This window comes from Myiozetetes cayanensis, unplaced genomic scaffold (genome assembly GCF_022539395.1).
Source record: "Myiozetetes cayanensis isolate MyiCay16 unplaced genomic scaffold, myiCay2020 scf22, whole genome shotgun sequence".
NCBI classification, from domain to species: Eukaryota; Metazoa; Chordata; class Aves; order Passeriformes; family Tyrannidae; genus Myiozetetes; species Myiozetetes cayanensis.
In genome coordinates this window covers 3506577-3531647 of record NW_026087434.1, presented here as the reverse complement: position 1 = coordinate 3531647, position 25071 = coordinate 3506577, and the positions used below count along the sequence as shown (strand labels likewise).

The following is a 25071-nucleotide window of genomic DNA, read 5'->3' as shown; positions in this document are numbered from 1 at the left end:
TAGGGTGCAACCACAGCATTCCCACGGCAATTCCTGAACACATTTCCCTGGAACACTCTTCATGCAGTGATGTCTGAATTTATCCCATGAGAAGTGCATTAGTAACCCCAGTTTTCTGTGTCCCACCCCAATTCTTTCTTTCTTTCTTTCTTTTACAGTTTTGGGAGAGGATTCAGAGGACACCACATTTCACCTTTGGGGTTATCAAACTGGGTGCCCAAAAGTTCCTTTCACCTGCTGACATGGCCTTTGCAACCTGCAGTTAACTGAAAACCAGGCACTATGTCAAAATTCTCATTCACAACCTGAGCATCACTGCAAGAAATTTAAAGCTACCTTAAATATCCACATAGAAGAGATCCTTTCATCTTCTGCTCTTAATTGTCCTCCAGGAGAACAATCCTCTCACAAACACCAAGTAGTTAAAATAAACAGCAGACTGGCTCCCACAGCTATTTTTACAGGAGTGTACAAATATGGTATTCAGTGAGGATCGAGCTGTATCAGTAAAACCTTTCTGCAGACAAAACAGAGCCTTCACTTAACTCATGACCAGACATAACTGTCAGTACAGGGGGATTTCTAGCAAACCTTCTGCAGATATCTACTCCAGCAGATGCTCCTCCAGAACCTCTCCGGGTGAGAAAATGGGGCTGGGAATAACTTTCATCATTCTGTTGAAAAATGCAAATGTCCCTGGCAGGCTGTGATAGAACAGACACAGTGTGAAGCTTTCCCAGCCTTACTGCAGAACACTATCACACTATTTACATTCCCAAGTGAAAGAGCTGACCTTGTGAATGAAAGCTCAGTTTTATTCTCTTCCACCTGCTCACCTGAGGCAGAATATTGTCCCGGCACCGAGTGATACATATTTCCCTTTCTGATTTTTTTAACTTACTTGTTTTAGCTGGATGGCTTCTGCTCTGTAATGTCATGTTCATTACTCTTTGTTAAATTTATTCAGTTTTTCTTACACGTACAGCCACTTTAATTCCAGGCAGGAAATTCGTACATCTAATAAAAATGGAACTCTGAGCTTGCACAATATCTTACTGGTTTGGCATCAAACTCTCTGTATACATGCTGAACAAAGCAACATCACCTTAGTCCAAAGTCAACAGCCAGCCCTGCCAGAAGAACAATCAGCATGGAAGTAAATTCACTTCCAAACCCTAACCAGGGCTTTGGGCTTGCCCTCTTTGGACACCCAGGCTGTGCATCCCAAGGGAACCTGCACACACCCCACTAAATCTGCTGTCAATGAGAGATCCTGGTGACAACCAGGCTTTCATTTTTTGAAAGGCAGGGCCAAATTCACAGCTCATTTGCTGGGTAACCATTCCCCACTGCCCACACACAACGAGAAGCAGCTTCTTAGAAAGAGAAAAGCCTCGGGTGGTGGGTGAGCACCTCCAGGGCCTCTGAGGGGACAGGGCCATCTCTGAGGGGACACCACCACCTCTGAGGGGACAGGGCCATCTCTGAGGGGACAGGGCCACCTCTGAGGGGACACCATCCCCAATGCCGGTGTCTCAGGGACTGTGGGTGAGGGTTTCTGACAAGAACTGGCTGCCACACCAGGGAAATGCACAAACACCCCCCCAGTTCGTCCCCCACAGCTGCATTTTCACACGTGCCACCTGACAGCTGTGAAAAGAAGTTCCGCCTTTGTGGTTTGCTGTCAGCGTTTCCACCCCACAAACAGTTGTGAGGGGAGGGTGGAGACTGTCTTAGAAGAAATTAAAACAAAACAAAACAAATCCCCTCCACCCCCAAAATTAAAAAAAAAAACCACCAACAAAAAACAAGGAGGAAGGAAGTGCACACACATTCTGTGAGGAAGTTCTGCAATGCTGCAAGAGCCGAGGGTTCAGAGGGCTCCTGTATTACAGCTCCACACTGCAGGGCTTTGTCTTGTTGCCTTCAGAGACTGGAAACAAAGAAATCAGAAATCAGATGAGGATCACAACAACTCTTTGAAGGCACGTTCTGTGTAAGCAATCACCTCCTCACACACCACAGGGCCTGGAGCCCCTCAGAAGGCACTGCTCGTGAATGGCTGATGGTTACACTTTGCCCAGGGGCGGACAAGGAAGGAACATCCACTTGCCAAGCCTGTCATTTATATTACTGATTAGCTCATCAAATTAGTCATCAGGTTTGTTTCTGCAGTGCTGTTGAACTCAAGGTCCTTATGAGATCTGGAGCATCCAATGCAAGGTCTCACTTCCTCACAGCTTCACATTTGAAGTTTGACCAAAATATTTTCCAAACAGGCTGGCTAGCTATAAATATTTATTAGCATCCTAAAACTTCTATAAATTTGATACTCTCTTTTTCCTTTTTTTTTTTTTTTAAATTATATTGCTGCTAAAAAACACCCAGCACCAAGTACTTCCTTAGTGTCAGCCATATGATCACCTGTAGTATTTATGGTAAACATGTGACTTTTTGATACGGATCAATGATTGATCTCATTCCTTTTAAGAACAGTACCAGAAAAACTACTCAAAGGAGGTTGTAGCCGGGGGTGGGGATGTGGTGGTATTTTCTCCCTAGTAACAAGTGATAGGACAAGAGGGACAGCCTCCAGTTGTACCAGGGGAGGTTTATATTGCATATTAGGGAAAATTTCTCCATGGAAAAGGCTGTCAAGTGTTGGCACGTGCTGCCCTGGGAAGTGGTGGAGTCACCAGCCCTGGAGGGATTTAAAAGACGCGTAGATGTGGCACTTGGGGACATGGTTTAGTGGTGGACCTGGCAATGGTTGGACTCAGTAATCTGAGAGATCTCTTCCAGCCTCAGTGATTCTGATTCCATACGTGACAGCACTTTCTACCACCCAACTCACGTGGAAAACTGCTGATTGTGGCTTAGAACAATTCCAGGTAACACTTACCTGTACCCCAAACTGCTGCTCCTCGCTCTGCCCACTGCCCTGCCTGCCCCAGGCTGAAAGCACATGGAACATGACCAGAAAGTCTTCACAGAAACATCAGCAGAGATCAGCACTGTTTCCGTATTTAGAACTTCCTCAAGCCCTGGAGCCACTCCTCGGTCTCTTGAAAGGAAGATCTGTCATGTAACTCCACCAGCTCTCTTGCCCAGTATCAAGAAGATGTTTTTTCTCACAGTTCTGCTGTTTTCCTACCGTAAGCCAAGGACCTGCTTCTTTCCTACTCCAAATCTTTCGAGACCAGAACCTTTCAGATGTTTCTCATCTGAAAGCTTTTTTCTTTTCCTTCTCTTAGCTCAACTGTCTCAGCAGATACAGAAAACTACTGCAAGTGGCAAAGGTAGGTTCTCTTTTGTTGATTTTGAGATACGTGCTGCAACTGACTGTTAACCAAAAAACGGGGAAGGGATTTAAAAACCTCCAAAAAGTTCATGTAAAATTCAATCTTTTGCCTGTCTGTGCAGTGAGGCAGTTTACAAGTTTTTGTACAAAGTTAACAGGTCTCTTTGCTGTCCTGTCTGTACAGTCAAATTTGCTTTAAGTTGTTAAAATATTTTTTCCCCACTAGAAATGCTCTGATTTTAGTTATGACTAATTTGGTACCACTTTTTATGAAAAGACAGATTTTTGTTACAAAATTATTCTTATAATATTATAAAAGGAAACAAATCTGAGAGACCATGAAGGCCCTTGTTGCTACTATTCAAAACTTCAATCTACTTACACAAGGTTAATTCTGCCTTTTTACATCCAGCCACAAATTAAATACTGCTTTTGCTTTCAGGTTCACATGCTACCTTTCACAGAGTACATAAGGTTACTTTCCCCTACAATTAACACCCCAAATATTTCATTTATCTTTTGTACTTCTATTATTTTAACTGCAGCTGTAGTTGAAAAGCATTTTTGTTGGTTCACCTGGACACACCTGTGGGCTTTGTGTGGCTGTGCCCTCCTCTGCATGAAGACAAGCACTTTTTGTCACGGGTGAAGCTGCAAACTGGTTTTAAAAAGTATGAACTTGAGTCGCCTGCTAATGGAGGTGGAAAAAAGCACACAATGCCCTATTTCAAGAGAGATATAAATATAGCTTGGTTCTCAACATATTTTGGGAAAAACCTGAGAGCTTTTTGGGTGATAGGTGCAGCCAACTCACTCGGAAGTTTCTCCTTCCCAGGGATCCTGTCCAACCCCAAGCTCGTGCCGGTTCACAGTTTGAATGTGGTGATGAACCAGAACGTGACGCTCTCCTGCTGCTCTGCCTCTGCCTCTGCCCCTGTCAGATACACCCTGTTCCAACACAACCAGCAGGTATCCTCTTTGAACAGGTCAGACTCCACCCCTGCACTGTTCACCCTGACCATCAGCTCTGCCAGCGACCTGGGTCCCTACAAATGCAAAGCTGAGCACAACAGCTCCAGTGCTGGAAAATACAGCAACAGCCTCACCTTCACCCTTCTAGGTATGTCTGGCTGTGCACCTTCCCAGCACTCTTTATTTTAGGGGCACAGTCCTACCTTTACTGCAGATGGCTGTTATTCCCTCAGCAATCAGCAGTGCTGCCCTGCCCTGGCTCACCCAACCCTCCATCCTCGATGCCCATCTCATTTTTTGTTGTTTAACTGCGAGTCTTGCTTGGAGCTTGTCCTGTACTCAGTGATTGAGCTCTTCCAGTTTTCTTTTCACAGAGCCAGTCTCCAAACCAGTGCTGAGCTCCCCCACCTCTCACCCAGCCAAAGGCCAGAACGTGACCCTGTCCTGTTTCTCCCAGAACGGATCTCTTCCCATCACTTACACCTTCTTCAAGGGCCAACAAAGCATCTCTCCCCCAAAGATCACCCACGAGAGGGAAGCAGCCGTGATTTTTCTATCTGTCAACTCCTCCACCGACTCTGGAACCTATAAATGCAAAGCTAATAATAGTTTTCCCAACAGTATGAAATACAGCAACAGTTTCAACTTCACATTAGCAGGTAAGAGCGTGTGAGAAGAGTTACCACTGACCAACAGGGAACCACACACAATTCAGAACACTCTCATGACCCAAGTGTTTTAGCCAGATGTTTTGTTCCTGCAATATCATGTTCAAAATATCATTTTTTTACAACAAAAAAAATGATTTGAGTTTTTAAAATGCATGCAAAACCATAGAATTCCGTGCAGCCTAGATGGGAGCAGCTGAAGTGCCCATGAAGAATGACTGTAAAAGACTCACTTTTACAAGAGACTCCTGGTCCACCTTGGGAATAGTCTGGTTTCATTTTTCTCTCAGGTCCTAGGGAAGAGCCTCCTGGCCCCACCAAGCTGGGGCTGTGCCCTCAGGACCCTCCTGAGCACTTCCACTGACCACAGTTAATCCAAAAGCTGAAAGGAATTCCAAAGATCTTGATTTTTAATGCACAGAAAATAGTTAAAATACAAAACATTTCACTGCAGAAACACTTTTTTCTTCTTCTTTTTTTTGGCAGAAGAGAGAAGCCATTCTCAGGCCCTGATAATTTCTCTTGGGCTGATCCTGCTGCTACTCGTAATAGGATTTGCTCTGGCAATTCCATTTTTCATAATTCCTTCATATAAAGCAAGTGAGTTACTGGAATGTCTCTTTCATTTTCATTTCTGTTGTCGATATATTATAGTGTGTAAACATCACCTTCCCAGCAGAGCAGCTCTTGGTGATTTAGGGTGTTGTCAAGTCTCCTCTCAACCAGCACTTGGCAACTTAACAAAACACTGACAAGGCAAAGCTGGTTTGGATGGCAGGTGTGGGATGGGAGTAACAGAACAACATCTAATATAATACACAGAAACACTGGAAGGGATTAGATCTCACTGGAAAGGGAAATCTATTAAAATCTATTAAAATGCCCCTGGTTAAAGACTAATACTTATCATGAAAATAACATTATCTGAGCTCTCCAAATATTCAAAAAAATCACCATGAAACTATTTATTTCCCTCTTAAGAAAAACTGATACAGGTATAGACACTTTTCTTCTACTATTTGCAGAAAAATACAAGTCTACCAGGCCCTCAGCTGGCTTTACATCAACAGTGAACGTGGAGGAGACTGAAAATGATGTCATATATGCAGAGATTGGTAAGTTCATGCCACCCCCCTGCAGTGAGGATGGTGTGAGCACAGCTCTCAGACACTGCAGGAGCAGCACTGCTGACCCTGCCTGGCACAGGCACTGTTTGAAGTCCCTCAGAATCCATCCCTGGCATCACCAGATGTCTCTTCTGAAGGGGGAAAAAAGAAACCCCCAAAGCAAACCAACAGCAAGGGCGTGATGTTTCCCATTTCTGAATATCCAAATCACTAAATATCTCCAAACTGACCTGCCTTCCTGGTCCTGCAGCACACAGGTAAGGTCCTCACTGCCCTGCTGTGCAGCTGCTCGTGCCAGGGGTCACTCAGCATCCCCCCCACAGCCTGCAGGGACAGGGACAACAGCTCTGATAAGGTCCAGGAAAGCTCCCCAAAACAGGATTTATATTCCCTGTAGAATGTCACTGTTTTATTTCAAGATTATAGGAAAAAAAAAAATCTGATTAGTTACTTGTAATTAACTGCTGTTCACTCCCTTTAATCCAGAGCCTGTTAAGCCAGAAGAAGAATACATCAACTTTTCTGTTATTAGAAGAGAAGATGAAAAAGGTGAAAACCTAAAGCTGTAATACTGGAATATCTGATGCTCACAAACGTGTTTTGAGGGGACTTTGCTGGGTGGAGGCAGGGCTCAGACAGCTGCAGTTGCTTGTGAAATTGCTCAGTTACCATGGAGAAATTAAAGTAACTTAAGATCTTTTGAGGGGGGGAAAAAAGAGAAGAAAAGAACTATCCTATGACCCAAAAACTCAACAGCCTCACTATGAAACCATGCAGATGTTATTGGTAACCATGCTGCTGATGTAAAGTTAATTCTTCTACTGGGGTTCTGTATCAAAAAAGCAATTATGAATTGTGCTGTTTTGGCTTTTAGCAGGGAAGAGGGCATGTCCTACAGTCTATTCAAAGGTCCTCATCAGAAACTGAGTACCAGGTATGATCTCTTTTGTGATTAACTTAATCATGTGTTTTTAAAGAATTCTGCAGTCCCCAAATGTGATAAAGTATCAAAAGTTTCACAGGAAGGGATGATGTTCAGATAGCAGTTTCCTGGCCTAGGCAGTCTGTGGACAGATAAAAGCAAAAACTCAAGAGTTATAACATCTAAGGACTTCAGAGAAAAAGGATGGGGATTTCTCAGTTCTACATTATTTCAGCTCTCAGAGTAGGGACAGGATGACAAAATTAACTTTTGGAACAGCTAATTCCCAAACAAATTCTGCATCCTGCCACAGGCTGTTCTTAGATAATCCTGGGTTGTTCCAATACCATTCCAGAGCCAGCTTATTTAGAATTCCACACGTTCAACAAGTCACACTATGCTGACCTTGCACTTTATCTAACACAATTACACTATGCAGCAATTATTGTTACAAAGAACTCATTTTTAGTCAAGAAGAAAATTTTAAGGCAAGTTCTTGTGTTTCACGACACTGATGACTATCAGAGGCCACGGGCCTTGCTGCACACACTTGAAGCACTTTACACAGTGACTCAACAAGCTCTAAACATGTAAATCTCCAGAAGATCAGAAACACTCAATTCTAAACATGTAAATCTCCAGAAGATCAGAAACACTCAATTCTGTATCTATGCAACCTCTTGTATCTGATTTTAACCACTCTGCTCAGTAGGAAAAATGTCATCACATATCAGAGTCTTTTTCCAGCATTTTATATCCTGTATATTTTACGTACAGCCTTTTTCTTTCCACAAAAAATGCTTGTATAAAGGTCACAATTTATTTAAATCTATTCCTCTGTTACTCTTGATAACTTACTTCTGATTTTTATGTTTATCAAGTGCAAGATGAAGTTGCTTCAATGTTGGAGAACTGGGGCCATGTGACTAAAATACATTCCTACAAACAGATAGTACAAAGATACTGATTTATTAAAACATTTAAGATTTGGAAGCCTTTTATATAAAATCCCATTTTCCAGCAGAGATCATAATTGTGTCAGCAATACAGATGAAAGCTGAATTTTTAGCTTAGGGTGGAATACTTTTACTGGATATGGTCAGCCCTGCTAACCAGGGACAAGTCATGTCTCTTCCCTCTTTCCAAGGAAACCTGGAAGACCTGGATGGCCTAGATCTGGCAGCAAACAGATTCACCACCCAACTTTAGCAGAGCCATTTGCAGAGAAACCACCGAGTCCACGACAACGCTGAAAGCGCTCCAGGCACAGCAGCTTAAGAAAATCCCTTTATTCAGCGAATCTCAGCTTACACATTTTTGGCTGACGTCACATACTTGGTTAAAAAGTCCTTCAGCCTAGAAATGTGCATCATTTCCTTCATGGTGGTGTCCCTGCTCCTCAGCTGCACCACCCCGTTCTCCAGAGTGGCATCAGTTATCAGGATCATGAAGAGAACGCTCATCTCATCGTACCTGAAAAGGAAAGAGCCCCCCTGTTACTGCTTTGGGTGTGTGGAAAAAAATCAGATCAGTTATGTGCCAGTGACCACAGGCTGTAAATGGTTATTTTTGCTGTGCTGCACTAAGTCCAGCAGGACAACATCAGTTTTCTTATTGCCGTTCCTTGCTTTCCTGATTACAGTTCTTTAAATTATTTAGCTACTTTAGTACATAAAAGAATGTTATTTAGTGACCTATTGCAGGAATATTTTTGTAGAATTCATTTGACTTACTTTCAATATTACTGCACATGAACAAATAGCTGTATTTACTTTCCCTCAGGAAGAAATATTCCTCAGTATGCTCCCCATCCACTGACATGAGCAGCCACATGCCCCAAACTCACTCCTGACAAACATCATACATGATCCCCCAAATGGAATAGCTGTTTTTATACCCACAAATAATCCCATCAAATACACTGATAGTAATGGTTCCAGACTGGGAAGAACTTTTAAGGTTAGTCACAGTGTGCTGTTTGAAACAGTACCTAAGAATGGAACACAGAGCCAGAACAGATGTAAAAATGCGGGGGTGAGGGTGGGAAACAGTTCTGAGAGCTTCTGACTCATCTGAAGACATTTACTTTCACTAGAGAGTCTCTAAAAGGCATTTCCCACTTCCAGGGACAACAATAACACGTGAAAGGCTTAGACTTAATTTAAAAAATGAACAATATGCTTTTCATAATAAACCCACTCAAATCCAACTCTGTATTTTGGGATCGATGCCTTCAGTCACAAGGTTACTGCACCCAATGGTTTCTTCCAGAAACCAGGCATATTTTCTCTAGGCCACAGAAAGTCATCTTTCACTTTTATAGTTTAATTTACCAAAGATTGTTTTTCCTTACTTTGTATAAAGCTGTTCCAGAGACACTGGCACAGTCTCAAGATAACCTGGCCACACAGAAATTCTGTTTTCTGTCAGTTCGTTGAACAGTCCTTGACAAACCTGGGATCATTCAAAAACAAAAGTTAAAAGACAGACAGGGAGGGTTTGAGACTCTACAAAGAGACCATTAAAACTCGAACACGTGTGGTATTAACATTCCTAGCTGGTGTTAATTTGCTGGCTGAAATAATCTCCAAATGGAAAGCAGCCTGGCAACTAAATCTCCATTTCTGTTTAAAAACAGTGTAAAAGTTTCCTCCTTTCTGTGAGGACTGACATAAAAACTTTTAAAAAATCCTTCTGAAGATGCAACCCATGTGTTAAGATAATTCTGAAATATTAAGAAGCTGGGAGGGACCGTGTTATTTATTTTCCTTAATTTTGCATGGAACAAGTAGCAGGTCTATGAACAGCACCAAAAGCTGTTGTGCCCACACAGGGAACTGCCTGCAGTGAATGAACTTCTTTGGCTGTGACTCACAAGCTGCACAGCAGGAATCAAAGCAGCAGGAAGATTTTTCCCCCTAACACAAACCCTGTCTGAATTGTAACATGGAGATCCAGTGCTCAAAATTAAAATGCTGTCTTACCACACACCTGTCTCAGCTCTGTTGTTGGACCTTTTCCTACGTCCAAGGCCACTTTGAGAGGTGCTAAACAAGGATGGAGCTTCAGCACCTAATAAATTCACAAAAGGCAACAGATCACCAAATGTGTTTAGCACACAATTCTACAGAACCAGGGAAGAGTAAGTTTTTTAACTGAAATTAAGGCTCTAAACGGGCAAAAATTTTCTCACAGCACGAATTCCCGAATTAGCAGCAAGCTGTAGTTTATATAACTGGCACACTCATACTCCAGCCACATTCACAGGATTATTATTATATTATTATATTACTCAGTTCTGGCTGAGCCCCAGGAAAGAAATGAAGATTTGTTAGCAGAGCTCCATCCTCTTCAGTGGAGCCAGAGCGATCAGAGACAGCCCAGCAGACACCTCCCATCCAATCCACTGCCTGTTCTTACAGAACAAACAGCTGTTTGGGTGACAAGCCCTGTGTGACAGCCAGCACTCCAACTGCAGGGAAACAGGGGGAAAGTGGGAATAACCATGGCCCTTGGGAGGATGCCCCACCACCACCTGTGACCCACTTTTTCTACTCTTCTCAGCCGCCTTCAAATGCTGCTGGAAGAGACAAATTCCTCTTTCCCACAAACTGCAGCCACATTCCAACTTCTCTTAACTCCTTCACTGCTTGCATGGCAAGAGCCTGCCTACCCATCAGAGAAAAAAGTAAGATAGGAAAAGGAACCTCAGAATGAGAGAAAAATTGCTTCTGTGTGTGACTGGTGGGCAGTGCCATGGGCCAGCCTGGTGCTACCAGTGAGAGCAGTCAGTCCCCATTTGGGAAGGGAACGGGATGGCCAGGTGGGAAAAGGAGACATTTCCACGTCTGAATTTACCACACTGTCTGTGGCTTTTGTACTCAGGCTTTTCTTACACTTTCTAGAGGAAGTTACCTTTCTCTGTGAATTTTTCTTTGTTGTTAATGGGTTCTCAGCCAGCTGCAGGGAATCAAAGAGATAGGCCAAGACTCCTCGGTCCAGGTTCCCATCCATGGACAGAACATGAGGGATGACATTCCTCCTTCCATCTCGGCCCTGAGGAGAAAAAAACCACAAAGGAAACATCAAAGATTGACCCAAAAAGCCTTTTGCTTGCTTTAAATGTATAATGAGGCACTGAGGGCAAGTACCCTCATTATATTTAAAGCACTATCAGACATGTATTTTAAAAAGTTGCCAGAAATCTTAGAAGTGTAACAGGAACCACGTAACACTGGGGAAGGCAGAAGGTCAGAGGAGGATGGGATTAGTTTCTTGCCTGCCACTATGATCATAAATTTAAATCTATGGCAAACACACTTGCAGTTGCATTTTGCTTTGGAGGTGTGTAGATTATTTCAAAGTGACCATGAGGGTCTCTCCCCACGTTCCAAGAAATCCCTGCCCCAGTTTTGTAGGTTAGTCTTCCACCTTCTCTATAGAAATAAACTGCAAAGCCAGGAAAGACAGGACTGCCGTGAGAAGGTTGCAATTTACTGGTAAAATACCAAGTTACTCTTATTTTCTCAGTTCAGCCTGACTTCAAACATTGCCATTCACCAGAAGTTTGTCCCTCTCCAATACATTCAGTGCAGAGGCTTCCCTCTGATCCATTCCCCCTTTGAGTGTGGTAACTTCTCTAAAGCCATTTGCAGTGTTTATAACCCATTAATCTACATAATATTCCATATACATGGATGAGAACAAGCTACAGCAAGAAAAAAACATTTACAGGTTTTTTAAACTGAACACTGCAAAGCTGAACAGGTTTTTTAAACTGAACACTGAGTTTCCCTTGACATCTTTTAACAGATACAAGTAAAGACTGTGGCACTGACAACAGCTGTCTTGTCAATACAGCTCATTTCTAATTACAATGAATTAACTTCTGGGAAAAAAAAAAGTCCCCTAACACTGTTTTATCAGCTTCTGAAAATGAAGGTCTGACTGCAGAGTATCAATTGTACTACTTTTACAGCAAACAAATAACAAGACAGTCACCTGCTAAGCAACTGGACCAGCAGAGAAACCTCTTCCTCTCACACATTACCCTCTGTATCAGAAAAGATTTTTGATATAGTGAAGCTTACAAGTAATTTTGAGCTTTCCCCTGGATACATCTGTAACAGTTCAGAATCACCAAGGTTCTTCAAGGTTTCTATTGTTTCTGTCCCCCAAGGAAACTCTGTAATGTAACTTAAATCCTCTTCTGCCTTCTTCATCGTGGAAGTCACTGCTGCTGAAGTTAGATGGGCCTACTGCAAACTGAAAATAAAAGGTGTAAGAGGTGCAATACTGTGAATCCTGGATTAACTAAAAACAAACAAGTCTGCAATGCAAGCTGAAGTCTGTGATTTTCAGCAAAAGATTTGTATAAATTACAACACAAATCTCTGTTGTTTCCCAGCATTTTAACCTCCCATCACTTACAAACACAAAACATTTGCCCTTCCATAAGTCACATGACAAACTTCTTATTGGGTTTGTCACAAACTTCAGTAGCTTTTCAGTTTCCACGAGAAATCAGCCCATTTCAGTGACTACAACAGGCCAACAACCTAAGGTCATAAAACCAAGCAGGGTGACTGTTTCCCCTCTGAGGCACTAAGAGCAGGCCAGGATTCCCCAGGGATAGGCTGCTGTTACCTTCCTCCACCACTGGAGCCTCTGGCGTAGCCAGTAATCGAGCCACTGTCCTGCAGTTCTGGGAGCACTAAACCATGCAAGCAAGGACGTGGTGCTCTCGCCTATTCTTTAAACAATAGCAAGGGCAGCAAGTTAACACCTTCGGAAATAACAGGGAAAAAGCAAGAGACAGCGTTCAAAAACAGTCCAGTAGTGAAACAAGTGTTAACAGTTACTTTAAGCGTGGAAAGGGATCAATCCCCCTATTACTCTACCTTGTAAGGTTTTCGTTGGGTTGTTCACTTTCTGGAAGGGAATGAAAGCACACTCCAATCTGAGCCAGGCCACAGGGCAGTCTTTTGTTCACCAGCTCTAAGCAGCTGACATACTGTGCCAGAACACCTGTCAAAAGGTAAAGCCCTGATTTTAGTGGCCACAGGGAAGTTTCTTACGTTTTCAGTCTAACAACAGCAAACACAGCACATGATGTAAATGTTGTTTCTATGTGAAGCCTCACTAGTGCTGATGCTTTGCAGGGACGGGCTCAGCAGCCTGGTTCCTCTGGGCACTTTGATTTGAAGGTGCCTTTCCCCTAATTACAGGGACTGCACCCACTGCCCATCTGCGCTGCTCAGGTCCTCGAAAAGGACACAAACTCACAGCATGCAGTCAACACAGCTGGAAAATTCCCTTACACGCAGCTGTTTCTCTCCCAGCCAGGACCCCGCTCGCAGGGCCTGGGCTGTGCGGGGCCGCCCAGGACCTACCGGGCAGGAGGCTCTGCCGCAGCACCCCCGCGGTGCCCAGCACTCGGTCCAGGGCCGGGCTGTGCCCGCAGCCCCGCAGGGCGTCCCGCAGCGTGTCCGGGTGCAGCAGCCGCAGCCCCCGCGCGTCCCGCGAGGCTCCGGGCGGGCCGTGGAGCGGGGCATCCACGGCGAACACCTGCTCCCGCGGGGGGATGGCCGAGTCCCACCACTGCGCCGCCAGGTTGGCGCGCAGGGCCGCGCCGAGCGGCCCGAGCCCCGGGTGCTGCCCGCTCAGGTAGGCGCGCCAGGGCAGCGGCCCCGCCGCGCCGCGCAGGAAGCGCCGCCGCCAGCACACCTCCAGCAGCTCCGCCCCGCCCGCCGCCTCCACCGCGTAGGGCCGCGCTGGGCACCCCGGCGGCTCCGCCCGGCCCGGGACGCGCCGCCGCCCCAGCTCGGGCCGCCCCAGCGCGGCGCGGCCGCCCCAGCGCCGGCCCTGGCGGGCGCCCAGCGCCATCTTCCCACCTCCCTCACGGCGGGGCGCGCGGGTGCGCATGCGCGAGGGCACCGCCCGGGCCCGCCCCCCGGGACACACCGACCCCAGAGCCGACCGGGCCTGGTCCTGGGCCCAGCTCGGGGCTGTGTCCAGATTTTATTACCTGTGCCCTGCCGGAATCCTCGCGTCTTCTGTAAACGCAATGGTGCCTTCGGATAGCTTTAACAAAAGCATTTGGTGTCTTCAAGCTGGACTTCCTCGCCTTTTGTAAACGTAGCTAATGTCGTCGGGTAACTTCTGAAATGGAAGTCGTGTAATACAGAACCTTGTTTTGGGCATTCAAGATCACACAAATAAATATGCATTAGGTAGGGGGAGCACATGTAGCAAGTAGGAGGATTCATGTATATTTTACTGTATGAAAGATTTCCCTTTTTACCCCGTGTTTTTGGAAGCCTCCACCTTGTGCCCTGCACCACGGGGTCACATCTCACCTTCCCCTCTTGGACACGGAGCTCCAGAGCTCCCGGGGGGCTGGAAGGGGCAGTGGGGTGGGAAAGGCCCTGCTGTGGCGGGAACACGGGGACATTCCAGGGGAACAGCCCGTCCCAGGGCAGCCCCAGGCCTGAGGCAGAGCGAGAGGCTCCTGCCAAGAGGGCGGGCGAGGCTCCTGCGCTCGCCGGGGCTCTCGAGTTCACGCTGGCAGAGCGGAGGCAGCGCAGTGGAAATTTCCATCGTCGCTGCATCACGAGTTGCTGGCGGCGCCAGGAGGAGGAGCGTGAGACGGGAACCATTCTGAGGGCTGTGGTCACGAAAGGCTCGGGCTGGGATAATCCCCGCGCCGGTTCTCCTGCTCAGCCCCCACCCCGGGGCCCAGGACTGAAAAGACGCATTAGTAGGGCACTGGGTCAGCCGGAGGAGCTGCTGCTCCTGGGTGCAAAAGTATTGCAAGGCAGTTTATGTCTAAGGCAGATTTGCCATGAGCTCAATTCCACCACAGCAGCCAAGCTGCTTAGTAGAGCTCGTCACTTCATCATTTTATGTGCAAATGTTATGAGTGCCCACCTGACACTTCCCCCAGATGATCATCATTCGACAAGTAAAAAAATACAAGTGGAAAGAGGCTGTTTAGGTTTTGCATCAATAAGATCCTCATCTGTCAGTTTTAAGTCACAAGCTGTAAATTTACTTAATACTAAAAAAACTTTAAAAAACTTCATTATAAAGGAGGCTTTCAAATGAATTTTGTTTCAGGCCACTGACCTGGAAACTTAGGGATTAAGTCATACTTCAGTGATAAGTAACCTACTTCCTTGTCTTTCGACACTGGTGGCACTGGGCAAAGGAAACGCTGCAGAGCCAATTAAAAAAATAAAGCAACACTTTGCCAACTGCAGTTTTAAACTCAAGTGGGGTACTTTCAAGCCTCCAGCTGAAGTTCTCACAACAGCAAATGCTCACAAAATACTGTCAAGTGATAGAACTCCATAGAAAAGGAGGAAACAATTATGAGGCAGATTAGGCTGCGTTAAAGAACATCACAAGCTGAACCTCAGAGGGAAACAATCACCAAGGGCTAAGCACAGACTAAGCAAAAAAGATCTTAAGTATAAAAGAAGTAGTCTGACTTGGGTTTAAAATAACCTAGAAAGAATCTTGTAGACTCAACCTTGAACACATTAAGCTGTAATTAAGCATTGTTAAACTTGAAACTCATCATTGTTACTGATAAACAAGTGAGAGGAAGGAACTGAAAGTTAGCATTAACCGGAATTTTAATAACTGTACTTGAAAGCATTAAGCACTTTAACCCCAGGATCAAGTATTATTCCAGCTCTGCTCATCAAGGAAATGCCGTTGCTTCGCTCAGCATGGGCAGTGCTTTGAGATTAAAGAGTCATTTGCACATATTAGAAGTCATAAAAAAAAAAAAAAAAACAACCAAGAGACACATTCCTGGATTGCCAGCCCAAATCCCTCCACCCGCTTCCATAAAGAAATCACTGCTCAATACCGGTTTAAGTATAATTTGAAGTTTTAATACTAAGATCTTCCCGTTTCTCTGAAGCTCAGAAGCCTGCATGCTAACTCACAAGGCCTGGCAGCTGTGGGTACACGACACTCAAGCCTGGTCTGCACATATGCTCGTGTGAAGGCGACGGTTACGGTGCTGCAGAAGCTTCCTACGCTCGTAGCAGCTCGTTAGCAACACCACTACAGAGTTTTGATCTTCTCCAAGAACTGGCCCTACTCTAGTGAGACAAGGAAGAACAGTTTCCAACACTTTTTCTTAGAAGCCAGCCTGAATTTTCTTCCCCCTCGAAGCAGAGCCTGCCATGCTAAGCGATCTAGCCCAATCAAGGCAAGGCTGGTTTTTGTATAAGCTTAAATGTTTAATCAGACACAGTTGAGAAACCTTTCTAGAATTTAATATAAAAACATTTTGACATTCCATTAATGTAAAGTTGTGCACATGTTGAGAAAATTGTCATCTGAAAGAAAATTCGGTCTTCAAATATCTTTATTGGAAGGCCATGCACTGCCTTCTGGTACTGTATTTCAAATCACTGTACATTTACTTTGAAAACACTGTCTGCATTTTCTAGTACAAAAAACTAAAAATTGTTTCAGGAATGTAGAGAAATATTCAACTTAAATAGCGAAAAAGTGCACCATAATTACTGCTGCACTGCAGTCATTTCTGCATTTCCCATTTTCTTAAATAACTATCCTGTTTTTCGGTAACACACAATATAAAGAGCAATTATGAAAAAAACTGAGACATTTAAATTACACTAAGTTATTGAGAATAACTTGTGGGCATGGGGTAACCTATCATAGGAGCAGCACCAGTGGCAGGGTAGGCGTACTGCTGCTGGTTCATGCCATTGTGCATGTTGGCAATGTTGGAGCCGTACTGCTGCTCGTAGCCGTTCTGGTACGCTCCCGCGGGGTTACCGCCCGCCCTGAAGCCAGCCTGCATCCCTGCGGCCGCAAAGCCGTTCCCAAAGGGAGTTCCATTGCTGAAACTCTGGGCGCTGTAGGCCCCGTTCTGAGTTTTGGCTCCGAAGTCTCTCTTGCCTAGCGCGCCATAGGTTCTCTCAAAGTTCTCCCTCTCTCTAAAGCTACTAAATCCACCCCTTTTGCCCGCAGAGTATCTGTCACGGCGATCCCCTCGGGAGCGACCTGGTGAGAGAGACAAGAGTTACATGGATTACAGAGGCTGCCTGAGTTCAGCTCAGCGCGTTTCCTTTCCTGGCCCAGCCGTGCAGATCTACTCTGAGGGCAGTCACACGCTCTCCCTGTACTAAGAGTGGTGGCATCCAGGCAAAACGTCACTTTCACCTTGCCTGCAGGACACTTGGGTCCATCCACCTTTCCAAGCCACAAAACTGAGCCCACAGCTGTTTTATTTCTGACCAAGTAAGAAGTGCCTCTTTGGCCAGCAGTAGCCATAAGTGCTCCACAGCATGAGCTGGGAGCACATCTGGGTGTTGTTTTGTGATATTGCTGTTTATAAATACCTTCTGAGGTCACCATAACTGGTAACTAAACCACCTTCCACATCCATTTTGGAGAGAGGCTGGAGGTGGAATCTGAGTTTCCTTTTTGTTCTGAGATGAAAGCTATGCACACTGAGATCAAGAACAGCGCTTACCTGACCCTCTGTCTTCAATCAGCTGAAGCAATTTGGGGTTGATGGCTTGATTAGCCTCCCGAAGCACAGAGATGAGGTCATTTACTTGCTTAATATTGTTAGGAGTAAAGAATGTGTATGCTGTGCCTGTTTTGGTACTGCGGGCAGTTCGTCCAATTCGGTGGATATAGTCCTCTGAGGAGTTAGGGTAGTCATAATTGATGACAAATTTCACATCTTCCACATCTGTAAAGTGTTGCAGTGTGGCAAAAAGCGAAGTACAAAGTTTTGCACACCACAACAGCCAAATCGAAGATAAACATTAGACAAGAGTATTTTAAAGGGAATAATGGCTGCAAAGAACAGTGTTAGAATCATCCATTTCTGCAAGAGTATTGTGGAAGAGAAAGTAATGCACACTCCGTCTGATCCCGTCTCATCACCCACCCTGTGAGCCAAAACCTTACCATAAGGAGTATGCATTTGCTTGTCATTCCCAACTCAAGAGTCCCCTTTACAAATCATCAAGTGACATCTGAAAGCTTCTTGCAGTAGGGCCACTAAATCTCACAGCAGCCTCTTCATGTGCTCATTTGAGGACCTTAGAGTAAAAACATACAAGGTCCTTCACATACACACTCATTAGAAGCTCAAAAAAAAAATGGGCCACACTGCTCGTCTTGCCAAGACCTTTGAACCGCAGCTGCAAGAAAAACATACCTGTCCCCCCAAAGTCACCAAGTTGTTTTTATGCACTGTGTCTCGTCTAGGCAAGCGCTTCCAAGAAGCCAGGGTTCACTTGAGAATGTGTCTCTCTCTGGCAGGTCTCGACATGACGACTATGTATAGGTGGAGGAACTTCGACTTTCAAAGGCATTGAAAAGCCATTGCTTTCCTGCCCCACTTGTTAAAGTGAGAGGTGTGGACTTTTATTCTCAGATTTCATGTGCCAGTACTCACCAATTTGCACAAGGCTTAGTACGTTTTAAAGCTGCTCTCTCCATTTCATGGTTGAAAAAAATTTCATTGAACATTGAAGTTTAAAATTATGTCCTTCAACATTTCCAAAAAACTCACTGAAATTCAAAGACCCACAGATCACAGCAAACAGTATGCACAAAACTAACAGTACTGCACCATGGCAAATCATGCAAAGCATGGAGAGAAGAGAAATACCAGGGCAAAGTGAACTGTGAATGAAACTGCTTATTTCATGAGAGAACAGTTTATGGGGTAGTAGTTTAAAGGATGATCTTTGCCTTTTGAAGATTACTGGCACACAATGCTCTCAGCTTTCACCTCTCTATTTGACTGGAAGCAGCCAGCCGATCATTTCCACTAGTCCTCCATCCCCCTCGAGTCCTCCGATTGTCATGCCTAGGCCTTGCCACAAAGACTGCACCTTTATGTGAAGAAAACTTAGAAAAATGCAGAGGTTAAAGAAAGCAATAGACTTTCTTTAAAAGCTTTGGGCAACTGGCATTACGAGTTGTACTAACCTAGACCTCTGGATGCAACATCTGTAGCAATCAGGATTGGTGCTTTCCCATGTTTGAATTCTGTAACACAAGAAAAAGAACCAGTTTCTCCCTTCAGTAACACACATCAGATGCTCTGCAGGAATGCTCTGCAGGAATTCCTGAAATACTCACCATTTAGAACCCAGTCCCGCTCCTGCTGACTTTTGTCACCATGAATACCCATCGCTGGCCACCTGCAAATACAGAATGTGATTGACCCAAGACCATCCCTTCAGTGGGTTCAGTAGTTAAAGTGAGTCTGAGCACTATAACTGATGCCTGGTGTCACTGTATTTGACAGTTCTGACACCACAGTTAAGCAACCAAGAGCCCACTCAGACTGGTCAAGGTGGCTCAGTGAAGTCCCAGCTGTTACTCACCCATCTCTCCTCATCTTCCTGGTAAGATCATCACAACGCCTTTTGGTTTCCACAAAAACAATTGTTTTGTTTTCCTTCTCGCTCATGATTTCTTCCATCAAACGAATAAGCCTGTTACAAAGAGATGATGGTTGGACTTCAGATTGATTTAACTGGTGTCAAAAGTCCATCAAGACAAATTCAGTTCACAGCTCAGAAACTAGAACTGACCATTAGAAAACACTGAATGCTCTGCCCCCCCACACCACTTACTTGTCATCTTTCTCTACGTCGTGACACACATCCACAATCTGCAGGATGTTGTGGTTTGCACTGAGTTCCAGTGCACCGATGTTGATGTGCACATATTCTTTCAAGAAGTCTTCAGCCAGCTGCCTCACTTCCTTGGGCCATGTGGCACTCCACATCAGGGTCTGCCTGTCAGGCTGGAGAAGGATTGGGACAGTACAAGATCAACATATAGCAGGGGTCAAATGCCAAACCAAAAAAAAAAGAAAAAAAAAATCTAGCCAGGCAAGTGTGAGAAAGTTAATTGCACTGCCCTTGCTTTAGTAAGCACAGGGGCATTTGTTTATGCAATAATGATAAATGCATGAGTTATTTATACTCACCCTAATCTGATCCACAATTTTTCTGATCTGAGGTTCAAATCCCATGTCAAGCATCCTGTCAGCTTCATCAAGGACAAGGTAAGTACACCTCCTGAGATTGGTCTTTCCAGCTTCTAAGAAGTCTATAAGTCTTCCAGGTGTTGCAATGCAGATTTCCACACCTATAAACCAAGCAGACCAGTCAGCTGGAGCAGCTTTCCCCTGACCTCAGACAGACCTGTCCCAGGACTGATCCATACCTCTCTCCAGGTCCCGGATCTGTGGTCCCTTGGGAGCACCTCCGTAGATACACGTGGACTTCAAGCGGCACGCTCTGCTGTACTCAGCAGCCACCTGCTGCACCTGCTGGGCCAGCTCACGCGTCGGGGCCAGCACGAGGCACTGCAAACAACACGCCCAGCTTTTAGTCCAGTACCCACTGGAAGGTGGGAGCCTGACACTAGTTTTGAGTGCAAAGTTTGTCACATATTCCTTGGGTGCCAGAATGAGTGGATTTAAGAGGTCAAGTCAGCAAGCCAAGTTACCTGGCATCTCAGCTGCCACCAAGCACTGACCTACGCCATGTGCAAAGATACCTGAAAGTCACTGGCTTCCAGGGGATAGCAATTTCCAAAATGGAACATCTAGCCCTGCTCTACACTATTTTTAGGACAATCCAATCAGAGCTTATAGAATCTTCTTGGGAGACTACACAACAGGGAATCACTTCAGTCGTGTACAGGAACACAATGCAGCTATGCACTCTCATAAGCATGGACAATTTGGACTGTGAAAACCACAGTCACATTCCCTAAAAGTTAAGATCCCCTTCCATTTAGGAATACTCACAATGGGTCCATCTCCTCGCTCCAGGAATGGCTGGTGATTTATATGCACAATGGCAGGCAGTAAGTACTGTTTGGAAGAAAGAAGAGTCTCATTACAATCTCTTCCCAGAAGTGTTCAGCCTGCACTAAGGCAGGCCACAATGTCACTGCTGAAGTCCAGCAGCATTCCAGGCTACAATCAAAACTTACAGAGAGAGTTTTCCCTGATCCAGTCTGTGCCACTCCGACCATATCCAATCCACTCAATGCAACAGGCCAACCTTGTGCTTGAATAGCAGTTGGTTCAGTGAAGTTCTGCCTCTGAATTACTTCCATAACATTTGCTGTAAGAGAAAATTAAAACAGATTAATTTAGATGCCGCCCTAATCCAGCCTGAAGGACAAGTAGTTCTGTGAAACAGTAAACTGGGCTTCACTTACCAGGGAAGTTTGCTTCATAAAAGTTGATAATTGGTTTTGGACAGTTATGGCCCCTAACAGTGATCTCTTTGCTCGCTCTGTACTGTTCAACTTCTTGCTGCAAAACAAAATACCCATTATTGGAAATCAGCTTGGATACCAAGGTTACATTTTTAGTTAGCCCACATGTGCCTGCTGGGCCTCATGACCCTCAGTGTGTTTGCACTTTGTGTTTACTTTTGCTGGAGTCAGATTGGGTACGTACCTGAGTACGTCTAACTACATCAGGATGTTCTTGATAGAAGTTCTTCTCAAATTTGGGCAGCTCATCTAAATTCCATTTCTTTTTTGTAAGTTTTTCCCCAGGGTTTCCAAATTTCTTTCCAGACAGAGGTCCACCTCTACTTCCTCCAAAACGGGGGGCTCCAAACCTAGGGAGTAAGAATGTAATATAGAATCCAAGAGAAACATTTTGGTCTTCTTACAGGAGTTAACCACCATTTTTGTGGTTCACCCTGTACAATTTGGATGTATAATCCCTACCTACTTTAAGATATCGAAACTTTAAAAAACATACTTTAAGCTGCAAATGCCACAACCTGCCTCTCTACAATTCTTACTCAGAAGCTAAGGTAACATATCTTCGCATTTTCCAGAAAATGCAATGAGAAGGCAAGTTACAACAGGCAAGGCAAGGCCATAAAACCTTTGCATTACCCCGTGATCAAAATGGATTCCCACCCCGTTGACACTCCCTTTGCTGAAAGCGGGCAGGGGCAGTTATGAAACACTGGGATAACTTTGCCACAGACCGTTGTTGGGTTTTTTTTGTATCCCGGAAGACACACTTCACTGAACAACGGTATTTTATAAAGCCATACATTTTATTCGCATTTTAGGTTCGGTCCCCGCGTTGGGAGCGGGCAGATCCTCCCCGCCCCGAGGCGCAGCTCGGAGCCGTGCGCTGGATCCGAGCGCGGGGCTCCCTCCCCCGCCCCGATCGCTTCCCAATTTTGGCCGGGCGGGCGCCGGGAGCGAGATCCTTCCCAGCACAACCCAGCGCTCCCCGAGCGGCCGCTGCTTCCTGCCAGCGCTGTTTCCTTTGTCTCTCATTTCTGTCTACGCCACATTTTCCAGCCGCTGCCATTTTAGAGCCGGGGCTGGGCGGGGGGAGGAGGAGGAGGAACAAAGGCAGCAGCAGCACAGCCGGCATTTTGATTCCCCTCAGCCACCGCATGGCGGGGCCGGCCATTAACATCCGCTTACACAACACAAAGCGGAGCCGGCCGGCTCCTGCCGGCCACAGCCCGAGCCTCGGCGGGGGGAAGGGAGCGAGGGGAACCGCCCTGCCGAGCGCTCCCCGGGGCTCCGGCACCGCCAACCCACTGACCCACAAACCTGCCGCCCGCCCGCCGCTGCCGGCGGGGGGAACCGGGCTCTGCGGGGGCCATCCGTGCTCGGGGGGTGTCCCCGCAGGAGCGAGGAGCGAGTACTTTCCCCCAAACACATATTAAAAAAAAAAAAAAATTTAAAAAAAAAATCCCCCACCCGCGCCCCCCCTCAGCGCTCTCACACCCGCGGGGCTGCGCTGAGGCGGAGGAACCGAGCCCAGACCGCTCCGCCGCCCACGCTCGGTGGCCTAAAAAAAGCCAGGTCCCCTCCCCCCGCCGGCCCTGGCGGCGGGAGCGCTGAGGGAAGGGCTCGGGGCCCAACCCCCGCCCCGCCGCCATCTTAAACGGCTGAAAAACAACCCCGGAGCCCCACGGGCAGGCTCAGAGTCCGGACGCTGGCGGCGGCTGGCGCCGGCCGGGCCCCCGGACTCACCCTCTGTCCCTGTCGCTGGAATACCCGGGCATGGCGATGGTGGCGGTGGGCGAGGCGATCCCGATCACTTAAAGAAGGTAACGAAGAGTCGGGCACGATCCGGCGCCGCTGGCGGGGGCCGCTCACTGTGGGCGCCCGGCCGCGCGGACGCCGGTTATATAGGGGGCCGCGGGGGCTGCCGGGAGCCGGCGCGTGACGCACGCGTGGGCCCCGCCCCCGCCGTTATGTAAGTGGCCCGAGCCGGCCCGGAGGCCCCGCCCCCTTCCGCGTGGGCGCGGCCTCGGCTCGCCCGACTGACCGGCTTTGAGCTCGCGGCCGGAAGTGCCCCCTCCCTTCGGGGGCGGTGCCTGCGCTGACGTCACTGCCCACACCCCCACACCCCCCTCCCCGAGCCTCGTTCTGGCTGAGGGGTCGCGGCCCGAGGGGTCGGGGATGGAGGGGATGGAGATTTCCCCCTCCACAACCGCAACCTTTCGGCCGCCCACCGCGTTTAAAACGCTGCTCGGCTCCTCCTGCAGCTTCTGGCCGGGCAGAGCCGGACCCCTCCGCCCGCAGTGCAGCCCCCCCAATTCTCACAAATCCATATGTTGTCCATGTGAACTGCTCGTGAAAATCCTCCTGAAAGGGCTGCCACACATAAAGCTCAGGCTCGACAGGAGCCTGGGCTTTTAACTAATCACTGATACTTCATGTTAGATAAGCCACATGCCCACCTGTGACTTTCGCTCTTGGAAGGCCTCAGATGTGCAGATCTTCACCATGGCGAGCTGGACTCAACAGTAACTGAGCATTAAATGCTTCCTAGTTCTTTTAGACTGCTACCCGTTGCCGTTTATAAATGTTACATATATGTTCTGTAAACAGCTACCAGTGTTATCTTTTGGAATTCCAAGCAGGGCCGGTAACCTGACTCAAAGGTCACCCGAGGAGCTGCAGTGAGGGCAGGCTGTGCTGGACAGATAAAAACATCCAATACCCCCAGTGGACACCGAGTTTTTCACCTGCCTGGCTTTGCCAGGTGAGGAACAGCCCAAATGTCTGGGTACCTCAGGCTTTACACACACAAAAATCGAAGTATAAACACCAGCAGCCACCTGTTCCAGGCAGAGAGGGATGGAAACCAAAACAACATAAGGAAGAACTGCCATAACAAGACTCTCCGTTTATATCCTCCCACCTTCTAGCAATCCGTGATTTAAGGCTTTTCTGAGACAAAAATAACTGCATCTGATGGCCATTTCTTCACATTTTGGTTCTATTTATGCCCTCAGCTTCTAAGATACCATGACAATGTGTTTCAGTTTGACTGTATGTGACCTGAAAAACATTTACTTTCATTTTCAACAGACTGCCACGTAAGAAAAAGGGGCACGAATCAACATGAGTTATTAGAAATGCTAATGATTGCCTATTTATTTATACCCTTTATGCCCTTTATTTATACCCTCACCTCCTCTACAAACCAAAGCTGAAGTCTAATTTTTCCTCCTTTTTAAAGCAATTCCACACTTCCAAGTATCTTTGCCATTTTCTCTTTATTGACAAGAAATTCACAGTATTTATGGTCTGGAGCCCGTACAGATTTACATAATGACAGTATAAAGATATTTTCGATCTGTTGTGTATTACTTCCTAACGATTTTTTTTTCCTTTTTTTGATTCTTGCTTAGAACAGAGCAAGGTTTGCAAACTGGATGTTTCCACGACATCTTCCTCGAACAGAACACTTCAGTCAGGCTTATCTTTGTTTATGAACAGCCACAGCTGCTCGCCCTTCAGCAACTTGGAATTCCACCTCTTTTTCTTGTTATTAACTTCCTCTCTTAGTAGCACTCCAATTTGACAACCAGTTTTGTTAATACTATCCCTGCAAATTTCTAACAGAGGAACTTCCCCATTTTTTTTCAGGATGGACTTCACTGATTTAATAAGGCTTTTGAAAGATTTTTCTCCCCAAATGCTTCTTTTAACACTCTATACCTACTGACCCTAGAGACTTCCTGTTTCTGAGGAGTCTGA

General features: G+C 46.2%; 3 protein-coding genes across 4 annotated transcripts; 1 reads left to right on the top strand and 2 right to left on the bottom strand.

Annotated features, from left to right (window-relative positions):
• Positions 1-2467: 2467 nt before the first annotated feature.
• On the top strand, positions 2468-7003 carry MILR1 (mast cell immunoglobulin like receptor 1). The gene is made up of 8 exons (XM_050319622.1): positions 2468-2495; positions 3255-3299; positions 4137-4421; positions 4648-4932; positions 5428-5541; positions 5967-6056; positions 6555-6617; positions 6943-7003. The coding sequence occupies exons 1-8, from the start codon at positions 2468-2470 to the stop codon at positions 6993-6995; spliced, it is 963 nt and encodes a 320-aa protein (XP_050175579.1). The 3' UTR covers positions 6996-7003.
• Positions 7004-7380: 377 nt separating this feature from the next.
• Positions 7381-13875, bottom strand: POLG2 (DNA polymerase gamma 2, accessory subunit). Its single transcript, XM_050319010.1, is given in 9 exon segments — positions 7381-8463; positions 9344-9444; positions 9982-10062; positions 10906-11046; positions 12081-12176; positions 12178-12255; positions 12637-12742; positions 12891-13017; positions 13383-13875. Coding segments are annotated over 9 exon segments (1389 nt in total). The 3' UTR covers positions 7381-8297.
• Positions 13876-15871: 1996 nt separating this feature from the next.
• Positions 15872-23225, bottom strand: DDX5 (DEAD-box helicase 5). Of its 2 annotated transcripts, none has more exons than XM_050319009.1 (13): positions 23077-23225; positions 21494-21659; positions 21250-21346; positions 21019-21152; positions 20831-20896; positions 20242-20383; positions 20003-20163; positions 19644-19816; positions 19392-19502; positions 19144-19205; positions 18991-19050; positions 17513-17737; positions 15872-17040 (listed from the first exon to the last, which is right to left on the bottom strand). In XM_050319009.1, the coding sequence occupies exons 1-13, from the start codon at positions 23082-23084 to the stop codon at positions 16655-16657; spliced, it is 1791 nt and encodes a 596-aa protein (XP_050174966.1). In that variant the 5' UTR covers positions 23085-23225; the 3' UTR covers positions 15872-16654. The 2 variants fall into 2 exon arrangements, with proteins under 2 accessions (XP_050174966.1, XP_050174965.1); XM_050319008.1 differs by having other exon boundaries at positions 23053-23206.
• Positions 23226-25071: the final 1846 nt, after the last annotated feature.